The following is a 17,428-nucleotide window of genomic DNA, read 5'->3' as shown; positions in this document are numbered from 1 at the left end:
AGGAGTCATTCCAATCCCGGGAGCGGAAAGACTTACCTTAGGGGGAAAAAAGGACAGGTATACACTCGCACACACACACATATCCATCCATACATACAAGACACAAGCCTAGATCTGATGTGAAAAAAGGCGAAAAAGGGTTGGTTAGAGCTGGGCTATGTTGATCCTGTGGTGAACTTGTGTAGGTAGATAATGATGTGCATAAAGGTTAGTGCCGCCAAAACACGTTAAAGGGTGGAGAAATACGGGAAAATTTCGAAAAAACTACGTGAGGATGTATTAAAAGGGTGGTTTGGTGGTGGCAGATTATGGAAATGAAGCAACAATTGTCTGATGAAGAAATAATAACGTTAAAACCTGTGGGAAGCGGCAAAAAATGATCGATGATGTGAGAAAAACGGAACTGGAAATAATGCAAAATATATTAAAACTAGCCGAAAAGGTTGTTTAATAGCTGAAAAGAACTGTTTGTGAACTGGAAACGGTGGATTTTATAGCAGCGGTAGTGTTGAAAGCGGGAAAAAAAAAAAAATTTTTTTGGTTATGGTTTGGAAGTGGGTTACGTATTATTGAGTATATATCGGCGGGATAAAATTGTATACTGGATTACGGTAAAAAAAGGAGAAGGTGAATAGAAAGTAAAACTGCTGGCAAAAACAGAAGGAGGAAATAAGATGACAGAAAAGACTACGAAATGTAACAGTGACAATAACAATAACAATAACAATAACAATAACAAACGTGATTGTTGGGTTCAAATTAATGATATGAATATAATAGAGGGAAACATTCCACGTGGGAAAAATATATTTAAAAAGAAAGATGATGAGACTTACCAAACAAAAGCGCTGGCAGGTCGATAGACACACAAACAAACACAAACATACACACAAAATCTAGCTTTCGCAACCAACGGTTGCCTCGTCAGGAAAGAGGGAAGGAGAAGGAAAGACAAAAGGATATGGGTTTTAAGGGAGAGGGTAAGGAGTCATTCCAATCCCGGGAGCGGAAAGACTTACCTTAGGGGGAAAAAAGGACAGGTATACACTCGCACACACACACATATCCATCCATACATACAAGACACAAGCTTGTGTCTGTGTATATGCGGATGGATATGTGTGTGTGAGCGAGTGTATACCTGTCCTTTTTTCCCCCTAAGGTAAGCCTTTCCGCTCCCGGGATTGGAATGACTCCTTATCCTCTCCCTTAAAACCCAAATCCTTTCGTCTTTCCCTCTCCTTCCCTCTTTCCTGATGAGGCAACCGTTGGTTGCGAAAGCTTGAATTTTGTGTGTGTATATATATATATATATATATATATATATATATATATATATATATATATATATATATATATAGAGGGAAACATTCCATGTGGGAAAACTCTTTGCCTTTACAAATGTCTGCTTGTGTCTTGTATGTATGGATGGATATGTGTGTGTGTGCGAGTGTATACCTGTCCTTTTTTCCCCCTAAGGTAAGTCTTTCCGCTCCCGGGATTGGAATGACTCCTTACCCTCTCCCTTAAAACCCATATCCTTTTGTCTTTCCTTCTCCTTCCCTCTTTCCTGACGAGGCAACCGTTGGTTGCGAAAGCTAGATTTTGTGTGTATGTTTGTGTGTCTATCGACCTGCCAGCGCTTTTGTTTGGTATATATATATATATATATATATATATATATATATATATATATATATATAGTTATAATAGAAGGAAACATTCCACAAAGGAAAAATATATCTAAAAACAAAGATGATGTGACTTACCAAGTGAAAGTGCTGGCAGGTCGACAGACACACGAACAAACACAAACATACACACAAAATTCTAGCTTTCGCAATCAACGGTTGCCTCGTCAGGAAAGAGGGAAGGAGAAGGAAAGACAAAAGGATATGTGTTTTAAGGGAGAGGGTAAGGAGTCATTCCAATCCCGGGAGCGGAAAGACTTACCTTAGGGGGAAAAAAGGACAGGTATACACTCGCACACACACACATATCCATCCACACATACAAGACACAAGAAGACATTTGTAAAGGCAAAGAGTTTGGGCAGAGATGTCAGTCGGGACGGAAGTACAGAGGCAAAGATGATGTTGAAAGACAGGTGAGGTATGAGCGGCGGCAGATTGAAATTAGAAATTAGCGGAGATTGAGGCCTGGCGGATAGCGAGAAGAGAGGATATGCTGAAGGGCAAGTTCCCATCTCCGGAGTTCTGACAGGTTGGTGTTAGTGGGAAGTATCCAGATAACCCGGACGGTGTAACACTGTGCCAAGATGTGCTGGCCGTGCACCAAGGCATGTTTAGCCACAGGGTGATCCTCATTACCAACAAACACTGTCTGCCTGTGTCCATTCATGCGAATGGACAGTTTGTTGCTGGTCATTCCCACATAGAACGCTTCACAGTGTAGGCAGGTCAGTTGGTAAATCACGTGGGTGCTTTCACACGTGGCTCTGCCTTTGATCGTGTACACCTTCCGGGTTACAGGACTGGAATAGGTGGTGGTGGGAGGGTGCATGGGACAGGTTTTACACCGGGGGCGGTTACAGGGGTAGGAGCCAGAGGGTAGGGAAGGTGGTTTGGGGATTTCATAGGGATGAACTAAGAGGTTACGAAGGCTAGGTGGACGGCGGAAAGACACTCTTGGTGGAGTGGGGAGGATTTCATGAAGGATGGATCTCATTTCAGGGCAGGATTTGAGGAAGTCGTATCCCTGCTGGAGAGCCACATTCAGAATCTGATCCAGTCCCGGAAAGTATCCTGTCACAAGTGGGGCACTTTTGGGGTTCTTCTGTGGAGGGTTCCGGGTTTGAGGAGATGAGGAAGTGGCTCTGGTTATTTGCTTCTGTACCAGGTCGGGAGGGTAGCTACGGGACTCGACGTGGAGTATTTTTCCCACGTGGAATGTTTCCCTCTATTTTATATATATATATATATATATATATATATATATATATATATATATATATATATATATATATATAATAGAGGGAAACATTCCACGTGGAAAAAATATATTTAAAAAGAAAGATGATGAGACTTACCAAACAAAAGCGCTGGCAGGTCGATAGACACACAAACAAACATAAGCTAGATTTTTGTGTGTATGTTTGTGTTTGTTTGTGTGTCTATCGACCTGCCAGCGCTTTTGTTTGGTAAGTCTCATCATATATATATATATATATATATATATATATATATATATATATATATATATATATATCTAAAAACAAAGATGATGTGACTTACCAAATGAAAGTGCTGGCAGGTCGACAGACACACAAACGAACACAAACATACACACAAAATTCAAGCTTTCGCAACAAACTGTTGCCTCATCAGGAAAGAGGGAAGGAGAGGGAAAGACGAAAGGATTTGGGTTTTAAGGGAGAGGGTAAGGAGTCATTCCAGTCCCGGGAGCGGAAAGACTTACCTTAGGGGGAAAAAAGGACGGGTACACACTCGCACACACACACATATCCATCCACACATATACAGACACAAGCAGACATATTAAAAGACCTATATATATATATATATATATATATATATATATATATATATATATAAAACAAAGATGATGAGACTTACCAAACGAAAGTGCTGGCAGGTCGATAGACACACAAACAAACACAAACATACACACAAAATTCAAGCTTTCGCAACAAATGGTTGCTTCGTCAGGAAAGAGGGAAGGAGAGGGAAAGACGAAAGGATGTGGGTTTTAAGGGAGAGGGTAAGGAGTCATTCCAATCCCGGGAGCGGAAAGACTTACCTTAGGGTGAAAAAAGGACAGGTATACACTCGCGCACACACACACATATCCATCCGCACATACACAGACACAAGCAAAATGTCTGCTTGTGCCTGACGAAGCAACCGTTTGTTGCGAAAGCTTGAATTTTGTGTGTATGTTTGTGTGTTTATCGACCTGCCAGCGCTTTTGTTTGGTAAGTCTCATCATCTTTGTTTTTAGATATATTTTTCCCACATGGAATGTCCCCCCCCCCCCCCCGCTCTCTCTCTCTCTCTCTCTCTCTGTCTCTCTCTCTCTCTCTCTCTATATATATATATATATATATATATATATATATATATATATATATATATATAGAGGGAAACATTCCACGTGGGAAAAATATATCTAAAAACAAAGATGATGTGACTTACCAAACGAAAGCGCTGGCACGTCGATAGACACACGAACAAACACACAAAATTCTAGCTTTCGCAACATCCTTTCGTCTTTCCCTCTCCTTCCCTCTTTCCTGACGAAGCAACCGTTGGTGGCGAAAGCTAGAATTTTGTGTGTATGTTTGTGTTTGTTTGTGTGTCTATCGACGTGCCAGCGCTTTCGTTTGGTAAGTCACATCATCCACTCTGTTAATGACATCAACAGCCCTGAACAGCATAATCACTGCACCGGTAAAGCAGACAATGGGTGTCATCTAGCAGCTATGCCAGTTCATGCTGAGGTTTTGCCATGGATGAAATCCTGCTTGTGGCAGACACTAAAAGTGTATCTTGTATTTTGGTCACCATATATTCTGTAGTGTGTAGCTCAGTAACATGTTGACATATAATCATATTAACATACTGTCTTAAAAATACTGCTCTTTTATCAGTTCTTTTAATTTGCCACAACATGACAAAATCTGACTATTTTCTCCTACACATTTGTCAGAAAAAAATGTGTGTGTGAGGAATACCACAATGATTTAAGTTACGCATTACAAAAGTCCCTATTTTTCTACCACTGATAAAACATTTCAGATGAGACTTACACCAACAGAAGTTTGATACTAACCTATATATAAGCCACTCTAACACTTTGTGTGCCGGTTTCAACAAGAAATATGGTGAAAGCATCAGTAAAAATCTTTCAATGTGTTGGTTCAGCTTCTCATTTGCTTCGGACGATTCAACTGATCTTTCTAGAGATTTTGACAACAAGCTAAACAAAGTAGTTTCAAAATCAGCAAATTTTGAATTCAGCGTTTTCAGTTCATGTAGTCCAGCCATTCCTGAAACAATGAAACCAGTACTGTTACAATAACAACTCTTGAAACTGAGAAGCATAAAAAAATTATTGCGATTCTACAACAGTAAAAAGAGTAACAATTTTTGCATTTCTATCAAACAATAAGATAAATTATTCAAAGCATAAGCCTCATAAACAATGGGAAAGTATTTGCCATTCACATGTTTAGCTTTGTCTCCTGTAACCTAGCGCCCTGGGTGACTCTCCAACCTAATAATTGTAAATGTTCCACTTCTTTCACATCTTCATTTCTTTTACTGATGGATTTGTCAATGTTTTCCTCTGTCTATATACCTGCCTGTTATCATATGGGTGATTAAATCTTTCTTTTCACCTTTAACTCATATATGCTACTTAAATATATCAGATTTGCTTCTAAAACATCAATCCTGCATAAAAAAGTTTACATATTTCAGTTTAGCTCTTAACTATCTTACTGATTGGAGTTGAGAAAAGTTTAACTATTCCCTAACAATTGATCTCTCAGACAGTGAGACACCCACTATACTAACAACTAAATACCTACATGTCATCAACAAATCACTAAAATAAACAATGCATAGTGTTAGAGAGTCAGTGAGAAAATAAATGATAACCGGTTTACACTCTGTGCTAGCTGATCTTCAACCATCTTGTGAGACTCATCAATCAATCAATCAATCAATCAATCAGACAGGTCTGTGACCATCTATTCCTCTCTTCTTGTATACACGCACATTCTCTATTTGCACAACTTTATGAAGTTTATGAATATGTAAACAATACGCCAATATATACATCTGCCGTATAATCTGTCTCTACTGAATACAAAATGTTGCTATTAAACACACAACCGAAACTTACGTGATCATTCCACTAAGTATCCGTGTATAATTGCTACAGTCCCATTTATAGACATGACATGAGTGGCTCTAGTAATGTCTCATCAGACAAATGCTTACATTTAGCAAAGTAAAGATGTTTACACTATTGTGAATTAACTTATATTTAATTATAACAGAAATGAGTAAAAAAACGGGATTAGCTAGATCACAATAAACAATGTAAAGGAAGAAAAATATACAGTGGAAATCAATGATACATATGTAAGGCTGAACTTGGATAGGTCTTGAAACACACAAACAATATGGAATAGCTCGACCTGAGATACTGAGCTCATCAAATGTGGAGAGCTAATAATACTGCTATTATTGAAACTGTGCAATAATTGCTTGCACACATACAACAAGGGCAGAGGACAGCACTAACACTACTTTTTATACTACTGAGGAATCTTTGCTGTCTGCCACCAGAATTACTAGACTTTGTTATGTGACTATGATGGTCATCCACATGATTGCAATTCAGTTTATTCCCTTTTTCTTTGTCATCCCTTTATATCATTTTTCCTTCAAGAAGCAGCCTTTCACTGTCAATCTGTTTTATTCACGATATGTATAATTGCTGATATGTGACGCCAACTGCCATTTTATTAGTGTTATAGCTTGGGTCAACACAAAATTGGTCTCATTTTGCTTCTATGTCTAATTCTGACATTGGCTCTCATATTTAACATACCACATTTGTGTCACTGCAATTTTACTTTCCTCTTAGGCATGAAAGAGTTGTAAAACCAAATAAAACAAAGGAGTTGTAAAACCAAATAAAATGAAGAACCTGCCAGAGAGCTACTGACCTATTGCACATCCTAGTGCATGCTACAAATTACTAGAAAGGGTGCTTCTAAACAGATTAGGCCCTGTTATACTGGAAAGTGTCCCAGTGGAACAGGCAGGTTTTAGACCACTGCACAGCACAGTGTAGACTACATCTGCATCTACACAGACACTCCGCAAGCCACTATACAGCGCATGGCTGAGGGTACTGTACCATTACTAGTAATTTCCTTTCCTGTTCCACTCACAAATAGAGCAAGGTAAAGACAACTGTCTATATGCCTCCATATGAGCCCTAATTTCTCGTATTTTATCTTCGTGGCCTTTACGCACAACGTACGTTGGCAGCAGTAGAATCATTCGGCAGTCAGATGCCAGTTCCCTAAATTTTCTTCAAGTGTTTCTCAAAAGAATATTGCCCTTCCTCCAGGGATTCCCATTTGAGGTCCTTGAAGCGTCTCCATAACACTTGCATATCATTCAAACCTACCAGTAACACATCTAGCAGCCCACCTCTGAATTGCTTCAATGTCTTCCTTCAATCAGACCTAGTACAGATCCCCAAACGCTCAAACAGTACTCAAGAACAGGTTGCACCAGTGACCTACATGTAATCTCCTTTACAGGTTAACCACTCATTTCCAAAATACTCCCAATAAACCAAAGTCGACCATTTGCCTTCCCTACCACAGTTCCCACATGCTCGTTCCATTTCGTATCACCTTGCAACATTATGACCCCAGATATTTAAATAACTTGACTGTGATAAGCAGGACACTAGCAATACTGCAACTGAACATTAGAGGTATGTTCTTCCTAAAACCACATTAACTTACACTCTTCCACATTTAGAGCTAGCTGCCATTCATCACACCAACTAGGAATTTTGTCTAAGTCGTCTTGTATCTTCCAACAGTCACTCAACTTTAGCACCTTACCATTACACCACAGCATCATCAGCAAACAACCGCAGATTTCTGCCCATCCTGTCTGCCAAATCACTTATGTATATAGGATCAAAAGCAGACCTATCACACTTCCCTGGAGCACACCTGATGATAACTGTGTCTCTGCTGAATATTTGCTATTGAGGGTGACATACTGGGTTCTATTACTTAAGAAGTATTAAGCCACTCACATATCTGTGAACTTATTCCATACACTCGTATCTTTGTCAAGCCTGCAAGGGGATGCCATGTCAAATGCTTTCTGAAAATCTAGAAATATGGGATCTTCCTGTTGCACCTCATTCACATTTCACAGCAGATCACGTAACAAAAGGACAAGCTGAGTTATGCACATGTGATCCTTTCTAAAACAACGCTAATTCATGGACATACGCTTCTCATTGTCAAAGTTTATTATACTTGAACTGAGAATATGTTCAAGAATTCTGCAGAAAACCAAAGTTAGGGATACTGATCTGTAATTTTGTGAGTCCGTTCTTTTATCCTTCTTATAGACTGAAGTCAACTGCACTTTTCTCCAGTCACTTGGGACTTCGTGCTTGGTGAGAGATTCATGATAAACGCAAGTTAGATAATGGACCAATGCCGTAGAGTATCTTTGTAAAATCGAATTGGGATTCCATCCGGACCTGATGATTTATTTGATTTCAAATCTTTCAGTCCTTTCTCTACAGCAAAGACGCTTATTACTATGTCATCCATATGGGCATCTGTCCGATGGTCAAATGACGGTATGTTTGTACAATCCTACAGTGTGAATGATTTCTTGAAAGTGAAATTTAAAAATTCAGCTTTCATTTTGCTGCCTTCAACTGCCACATCAGACTGGTTAACAAGAGATTGAATGGAAGCATTAAACCCAGTTAGCAATTTTACATATGACCAGAACTTTCTTGTGTTCTCTGCCAGATGATCTGCCTAGGTGTGAAGGTGGCTGCTGTACGCTTTATGCATAGATCTTTTCACAGACACACAAATGTCTACCAACCTTTGCTTATTGTCATTTGTGCATTCTCAATTAATCAAGAGTCCAACGGCCCCTGTGTCCTTAGCATCTTCCGAATTTTGTTATTAAACCATTGTGGGACTTTCCCATCCTTTATCCACTTTCTAGGCACATAATTCCCCACACCATGATTTACAAATTGCTTAAACTTTGCCCATAATTCCTCTACATCCATCTTATTGGAACTGCATGATGTCAATTCACTGTCTCAGTGAGATGCTCAATACAGTTTTCAGAAAATGTGTTCAAAACTATCTCGCATGACTCTCGGTCTGTACCCCCCACAATGAATCCATAGGCATCCCTACCGTATCTATCCTTGGTAGGTTACAATTGCCCCTAACCAGTACTGCATGATCTGGGTATTTTTGCAGTACTGACTGTAGACTTTCTTTGAATGACTCTAGAACTGTCACAGCAGAGCTGGGTGGCTTGTAAAAACATGCAAAAATTAACTAGGTTTTGCCTACATCTGTTATACGTGAGCAGATAACTCCACTGTTACACTTAACTTTGACCTCAACAGAGACAATATTTTTGTCAGCTGTCTTTCTGATATACATTCCATGACTTGCTAAATATCTCAGAGCGTTCCACTTCAGGTTTCAGCCAGGTATTGGTCTTGCAAATAATTTAAGTGTGAAAACTTTCCTGGACTGCAGTAAACTGGGGAATTTAACTATGAATACTTCGACAATTTACTGCCAAAATTTTGAAATCAAAATGTCTTTACTCTGAATGCCATCTGACTTCCCTTGCCGCCTATCGACTGACAAGTTTTCATCAGAGCACCTCAAACTACCGTCTAGCCTAAAAAACCCTCATGTGGTCTCCACAAGAACTCTGTTACCCACGTAGCTGCTTCCTTTGTGCAATGCACTGCTGATCTATCAAGGGTGTCCTATTAATCCCCACACAATAACACAGGTCTCGAAATCTGCAGCCACAACAATCACAGAATCGACAAAGCCTTTGGCTAAGACTCTCCACTCACACAAGGCCAGCAATCTTGACCATCTCTGACAGGTGCCTGTGTGAACTGAGAATAGCCTTAGGACCCATGCGACTGGCATCGTCAGTGCCAATGCGAGCCACAACTTGCAGATGACTGCACCCTACACGTTCGTTACCCGCAGGCAAGGCCACCTCCACATCACAGATGAGGATTCCAGGCAGACATATCGAGTGCACATTGGCTTTCTTTCCAGCCCTGAATGCTATCTGCCTACGGGGCACAATTTTACATTTCTGAACATTTAAAGCAAGTTGGCAATATTTGCACCACTTCGATATCTCTCAAGATCTGTTTGAATATTTATGCAGCTTCTTTCAGACACTACTTAATCATACACTGAAGCCCCAAAGAAACTGGTATAGGCATGTGTATTCAAATACAGAGATATGTAACCAGGCAGCATGTGGTGTTGCAGTTGACAACGCCTTTATAAGACAAGTATCTGGCACAGTTGTTGGATTTGTTACTACTGCTGCTGCTGCAATGGCAGGTTATCAATATTTAAGTGGGTTTGAACATGGTGTTGTAGTCGGCGCATGAGCAGTGGGACATAAGCATCTCCAAAGTAGCGATGAAGTGGGGATTTTCCCATACGACCATTTCACAAGTGTACGGTGATATCAGGAATCCAGTAAAACATCAAATCTCCAACACTGCTGTGGATGGAAAAAAATCCTGCAAGAATGGGACCAACGACAACTAAAGAGAATCGTTCAATATGTCAGAAGTGCAACACTTCCATAAATTGCTGCTGATTTCAATGCTGGGCCATCAACAAGTGTGAGCATGTGAACCATTCAATGAAACACCATTGATATGGGCTTTTGGAGCCCAATCATGTACCATTGATGACTGCATGGCACAAATCTTTACGCCTCGCCTGGGCCCATCAATATCGACGTTGGACTGTTGATGACTGGAAACATATTGCATGGTCAGACAAGTCTCATTTCGAAATTGTATCGATCAGATGGACGTGTACAGGTATGCAGACAACCTCATGAGTCCATGGACTCTGCATATCAGCAAGTGGACTGTTCCAGCTGGTGGAGGCTCTGCAATGGTGTTGGGTGTGTGTAGTTGGAGTGATATGGAACCCCTGATATGTCTAGATACAATTCTGACAAGTGATATGTATGTAAGTATCCTGTCTGACCACCTGTCCATTGTGCATTCCGACGGACTTGAGCAATTCCACCAGGACAATGCAACACCCTACACATCCAGAATTGCTACAGAGTGGCTCCAGGAACGCACTTCTTAGTTTAAACACTTCCACTGCCCACCAAACTCCCCAGACATGAAGATTATTGAGCGTATCTGGAATGCCTTGCAAAGCACTATTCAGAATTAACTCTCCACTCCCTCATACTCTTAAGGATTTATGGACAGCCCTGCAGGATTTATGGTGTCAGTTCCATCCAGCACTACTTCAGACATTAGTGGACACCATACCGCATCATGTTGCGGCACTTCTGTGTGCTCGCAGGGGCCCTACACAATATTAGGCAGTTGTACCACTTTTTTTGGCTCTCCAATGTAGATAACTGCATCATCTGCTAAAAGTCTGAGGTTACTATTAATATTGTCCCCAAGGTCATTAATATACAACATGAACAGCAAGGGTCCCAACACACTTCTCTGGAGCACAACCGAAGTTACTTCTACATCTAATGATGGCTCTCCATCCGAGATAACCTACTACATCATCCCTATAATTTCTATTGATACCTCATATGAACGAACTTTTGATGACAAATGTAGGTGTGATACTGAGTTGAATGTATTTCAGAAATCAGGAAATACTGCATCTAACTGACTGCCTTGATCCAAAGCTTTCAGTATGTCAAATGAGAAAAGTGCTAGTTGGGTTTCACATGATCAATGTTTTCAGAATCCATGTTGGTTGGCATTGAGGAGATCATTCTCTTCAATATACTCATTATGTTTGAACTCAGAATCTGTTCTAAGATTCTGCAACAAATCAATGTTAACAATATTGGTGGTAGTTATGTGGATCACTTCTACTATCGTTCTTGTAGACAGGTGTGACCTGTGCTTTTTTTCCAAGCACTGGGCACAGATTTTGTTTGAGGAATCTACAATACATTATAGTAAGAAGAGGGGCTAATTCACCTGCAAACTCAGTATAGAATCTGATAGGGATTCCACAAAGCCCTGGCATTTTGTTTAATTTTAATGATTTCAGCTGTTTCTCAATATCACTGACACTAATACTTATTTCAGTCTTTTCAGTGGCACGAGGATTAAATTGGGGCAATTCTCATGTGTTTTCCTTTGTAAAGGAACGTTTGAAAACCGAGTTAAGCATGCTTGTGTGAATGAATGCGTGTGTGTTTCTCTTCCTTTTTCTGGTGAAGGCTGTGGCTGACAGCTAATACGTACTTGTGTCTGTCTGTGATTCAACATATCATCTTTATGGTAAGTAGCAATCTATATTTTCCTTACAGTGTTGGTCTGTGTTTTGTTTTTTTGTAGTGAATTGTACATGTTAGATAGGTAACAGGAAAATAGCAGGCAATGCGGGAAAGAATGCCAGTGCGCACTTGGTACGTTTGCTGGGGGATCTCATCTGAGACGCAAAGGTGGTTTGCTGGTAGGTATTGAACACACTGGTTGCAACTAGCTGGAAATCGTGGCACATGTTGGTACAAATGACACCAGCCGCTTGGGTTCTGAGGCCATCCTCAGTTCCTTTCAACAGATGGCTGGTATGGTAAAGGTAACTAGCATTGCAATGGGAGTGCAGGCTAAGCTCACTATCTGTAGAATTGTACCCAGGGTTGACCATGGCCCTCTGATTTGGAGCAAAGTGGAAGGTCTAAACAAGAGTCTCAGATGATACTATGACAGTATCGAATGCAAATTTCTCGACATCTACAATCAGATATAGAATGTAGGGTTCATGTGCAGGAAACAGCTACTAGGATAGCAGAGTATGTGTGATGTGCACATGGGGTTTTTTAGATTACAGAAACCCTCCTTTGCATCGGAGACGCATTGCCCGCCAAAATCAAAGATACATCAGTCAGAATATCCTCAGCAAATGCTTGTCCTCACAGATCATTTACAGGAAAGATTAATATGAGATTAGTAAACTGCAGGAGTGTCCAAGGAAAAAAATACCAGAATTGCTACAACTTACTGAAGTTTATAATGTCCATATAGTATTAGGAAAAAAAGGTGGCTGAAATCTGAAGCAAATAGCAATGGAATCCTAAGTTCAGACTGGAATATTTATTGTAAGGGTAGGTTAGTCACCAAAGATGGTGGTGTATTTATTATAGTAAAGAACTGAATAATACCGAATGTGGTTATTATGTATTCTAAATGTGAATACTCTGGGTGGAGTTAAGCACCACAGAATAAAAATTGCAGAGTATCTGTGTAGCCAACACCAAATATTCAGTCTAAAGATGAAGACGAGGAGCATGAATGGAAAAAATTCTAAAGCATCGTTCAATATGCCTTAAACAAGTATGTTCCAAACAAGGTCTTCACAGATGGGAAAGACCCATCTTGGTCTTAAAGCCACGTTAGAAAACTGCTACATAAGCAAGGAGAGCTTCATCGCAGATTCAAGAGAAGTCAAAACCTAACTGACAATAAAAACTGAAAGCAGCGAAAATCAGCGCAAGGAGAGTAATGAGAGAAGTGCTCAATAACTTTGACAGTAAAATTTCGTCAATTGATGTGACTAAAAATGCTGAGAGATTTTGGTCTTATATAAAATCATTAAGCAGTTTGTAATTATCATACAGGTACCAAGACAGAAGATAACAGAGAGAAGGCCAAAATACTGAATTCGGTCTTCTGGAATTGTTCCACCACAGAAGATCATGATACAGTCACTCCTATCAATCATCATATGAATGTAGAAAAGGTACATATTGAGATAACCGAGCATGAAATAGAAAAGCAACTATGATCACATAATAGTGGAAAAGCATCTGGACCAGAAGGCATACCCACAAGATTCTACAAACATTATGTGAAAGAACTTGTTCCCCTTCTAGCAGAAGTTTATCCTAGTTCATTGGAGCAACAGTTGGTACCTGGCGAACGGAAAGCAGCACAGGCTCACATTTTCATGATTGGTCATAGGACAGATGAACATAATTTCAGGCCTACATCATTTATGTCAATCTGTTATAGACCTGTAGAACATGTTAAATGCTAAGAACCATAACTTTTTTGACAACCAAACTCTGCTCTATAAAAATCAACATCGATTCCACACACATGGATCTTGTGGAACTCAGCTTGCTCTGTTCCTCCATGAGATCCATAATACTGTAGACAATGGCACTTAGATTGATGCTATATTCCTTGACTTCAGGAAGAAATATGAAAACTGATCCATGTTGCTGTTTAGTGGGAAAAAAAAAACACACACAACACAGTGTAGGACCAGAATGACGACTGGATACAAGACTTCCTTGCAGATAGAAATCAACACGTCGCTCTTAATGGAACAAAATCGAAAGGCTTAAAGGTACTTTCCAGAGCATCCAAAAGCAGTTCATAGGACCATCACCATTTAAAATGTATATATAAATGATCTAGCAGTTAGTGTTGGAAGCTCTTTAAGACAGCAGACACACTTGTCTGTAAGAAAGCAGCAAGTCCAGAAGACAGTATCGATTTGTGAATGACCTACATAGGATTGATGGTGCAGTCTCTGGCAGCTGACCCTGAACATCGATAAACGTAACATATTGCAAATACACAGGAAAAGTAATCCACTACAATGTAACCCTACTACTGATGGCAAATTACTGGAAACAATATCTCAGAGTAACTATCCAAAGTGACTTTTAGTTGAATAACCACATAAAACAAATAGTAGGAAAAGCAGACGCCAAACTAGAATTCACGGGGAGAAGGCAATGTAACTCATCCATGAAAGAAGTGGCTTACAAGGCACTCTTGTGCAGCCGATTCTTGAGTACTTTTCATTGAGTGAGAGAGAGAGGGGGGTGGGGAGGATTCAATGCAAAGCAGCACATTTCGCCATGGGAGTGTTTTTTTTTAGTGCAAGAGCATTGCAGAGGTGCTCAACTCCAATGGCAGATGCTGCAAGAGAGGCATTGTGCATCGTGGACAGGTTTACAACTGAAATTTAGAGAGAGTACTCCAGGAACAGTCGGACATATTACTTCCTCCCACATACATCTCATGAAGTCACTATGATAAGAAAATTCAAAAAATTAGAGCTAATACAGAAGCTTACTGACAAAGAATCTGCCCACACCCTCATGAGTGAACTAGGGAAGGAGGGACCAGTCAGTGAGGTATCAGAAGTACCTTACGCCAAACACAGTCTGGTGGCTTGAAGAGCAGTGATGTAGCTGGATAATGAAAACTCACTGAAAATAAAAGTAAATATTTATTTTCTATCCCCAGCAGTACAACCAGCAGCACTAATCTGTCTGCTTCAGTTTCAGACATATCTATAAAACCCACTGATGAACAAAAACAACCTCTAGTAATATTTTTTTCTTTCTGCTTCATTGCAGATAGAAAAAAATTACAGACAGGTTGTTACAAAATTCATCCATCTATAGTACTAAAAATGATACTGAAGTCTGTAATGTTTGTCAATTTTTCTTCCCCAAAACTCAAGGCACAAAAAAACAAATTCCTTAGCTATGTTAAGGGGGGAAGATTTCATGAAACTGAAGAGAGTGGAGGACTTTATTCTGTGTAAGCAGCATGAGAACACCTTCACACACAAAAACTGTAAGTGTCTTGTGTATCCTTTAAAGATTTAAAAAGTAAGTATGGAGAGAACGCGTAAGTTGCTGCTCTGCTAGATGAAACGTATGTTCTTGAAGTTGAAGAAAACTGAGCATACACAGAAAGAATTGCAGTATTACTTTGATACACAGCTTTTCAAGAAATAGCTCAAAGAGGTCATAATGAATTGAAAAATAGTGCAAATCAGAGGAAACTTTTAGAGTTAATAGAACTTAGAGGGAAAAACGATCCAGGTCCTAAAAAAATAAACTTTAATCTAAAAGGGAAAAACACACCCATTTTGATACAGAAAATGAAATTCTTAGCATCATGAACAATATCATGCTAGAATGTACCTCCAATAAAGTGAAAGAAGTCCACTATTTTACTCTAATGGTTGACAAGACAAAAGATTGTTCAAAAACTAAGCAACTATCAACTGTTATTCAGTTATATTTAGACGCCAACATATACAAATGGCTTCCAGGTTTTGAACCTGCCCAAAAAATAAATAATTAAATGTTAGTTCTAAAAAAGCTAGTAAACTGTAAAGTTATTTTAAATTGCTGAGTTGCAAAAACATATCATGGAGCTGCAGTTATGAGTGGTTCTTGTGCAGATGTTCATTCAAGCTCTTTTAATCACTGAAGTCCTGTAAGTCATTTGCACAGACTGTATGAACCGTAAGTTGAATCTCGTTATAGTAGCAACATGTTGAGGGATCAAGTCAGCTACAGACTTTTTTATGACATTGTAGGGGCTCAATATTTTACACGTGGGTCAACAGTGTATCAAATGTTTACTGATACGCAAATAAGAATGAAGATTCAAAAGTGGAATTAAAAAAGTGGCACTAGATGGTCCTGTCGCTAAGATTCGTATTAGGCTGTGAAGAAGACAACTGAAGCTATCATTGTAACCCCAGAAAATATTCAAGCATAAAACTCAGAGTAAGTTGCAGGAGCATAAGGATGTAGTTAAGTAAAACTTTTATTTTTCATTTATGCTTGTTCACATGTGTGCTGAAAAGTGCAAGTCAGTACTTTATTTTCTTCAGGGCAAAGAATGTGATACTGTTGTTGCAATGAACTCAGCAAAGTTACAACAGATCATTTTATCCAAATTCATGGATCAGACTTAGGTTTCACTTAGGTATGGAAAGAAAGCGTATTTGATGTGGCAGCAAAAATAGGTGCTGATATTCCCACAAACTCCTCTTCTCTTGGTAGAATCTGAAAGTTGCCGAATCATCTTGGGGAATATTGTTGTGGTTTGCTGAATAACAACAGCCAGTAGCCAGTACAACCAACCAATTTCAAATCTTAAATGGTGAAAAAGTGTTACATTTAACAGTCAGTGAATTGGAGAGACGTTTAGTTTCATACTCTGGATTAATTAAAGGAATCACTTGTCTAAACCCAATAAGTAAACATTTTGTGGACAAACAAATGTAACTGCCGATGGACAAAATTATTCGTGCAATAATGAATTATTGGAGACAGAAATTAAGATATTAAAGAATGTTGTAATAAGACATGAACAGCAAATTGGAGTTTAGTTGCATTGCTCATGTTGCTGAAGCAATATAAATTTGGTTTACGTGATTTGAACAAATTAAGTCAAATAGATGTGCATCATATGAAAGAACACTGTCATGTAAGTAACATGTAAAAAATGATTTAATTACTTCAATGTCTGATGAATGCCTAAGTCATTTTTCTACTCTTGCAATAAAAAGAACTGTGACAAAGACCACTGACTTGCAAATAGTGTTGACGATTTCGCCACCAGTCATAATAACAGAAGGATTAATCTACTTCAAAGTACATGGATGACTGTGTGTTATTTTGTATTTTGCAGTTTTTTCATTCTCTTTTCAGTCATGTAAATTTTCCTATCTTCCAGGTGAACATAAAATAAATGTACTCCTAACGACACATGTTCAGAGGCGTAACTTGTTTTTGTCGCATGGCATGTC

The 17,428-nt window shown here is 39.2% G+C and overlaps 1 protein-coding gene across 1 annotated transcript in view; it reads right to left on the bottom strand.

The window, feature by feature from the left end:
- Positions 1-17,428, bottom strand: part of LOC126191010 (HEAT repeat-containing protein 1) — a 283,709-nt gene that overhangs the window by 241,482 nt on the left and 24,799 nt on the right. The window contains exon 2 of the mRNA XM_049931695.1: positions 4,813-5,029. Within this exon, the coding sequence (XP_049787652.1) occupies positions 4,813-5,029 (217 nt within the window). The remainder of the gene's footprint in view (positions 1-4,812; positions 5,030-17,428) is intronic.

This window comes from Schistocerca cancellata, chromosome 6, assembly GCF_023864275.1.
Source record: "Schistocerca cancellata isolate TAMUIC-IGC-003103 chromosome 6, iqSchCanc2.1, whole genome shotgun sequence".
In the NCBI taxonomy this organism is placed as follows: Eukaryota; Metazoa; Arthropoda; class Insecta; order Orthoptera; family Acrididae; genus Schistocerca; species Schistocerca cancellata.
This window is presented reverse-complemented; position numbering and strand designations above follow the sequence as displayed.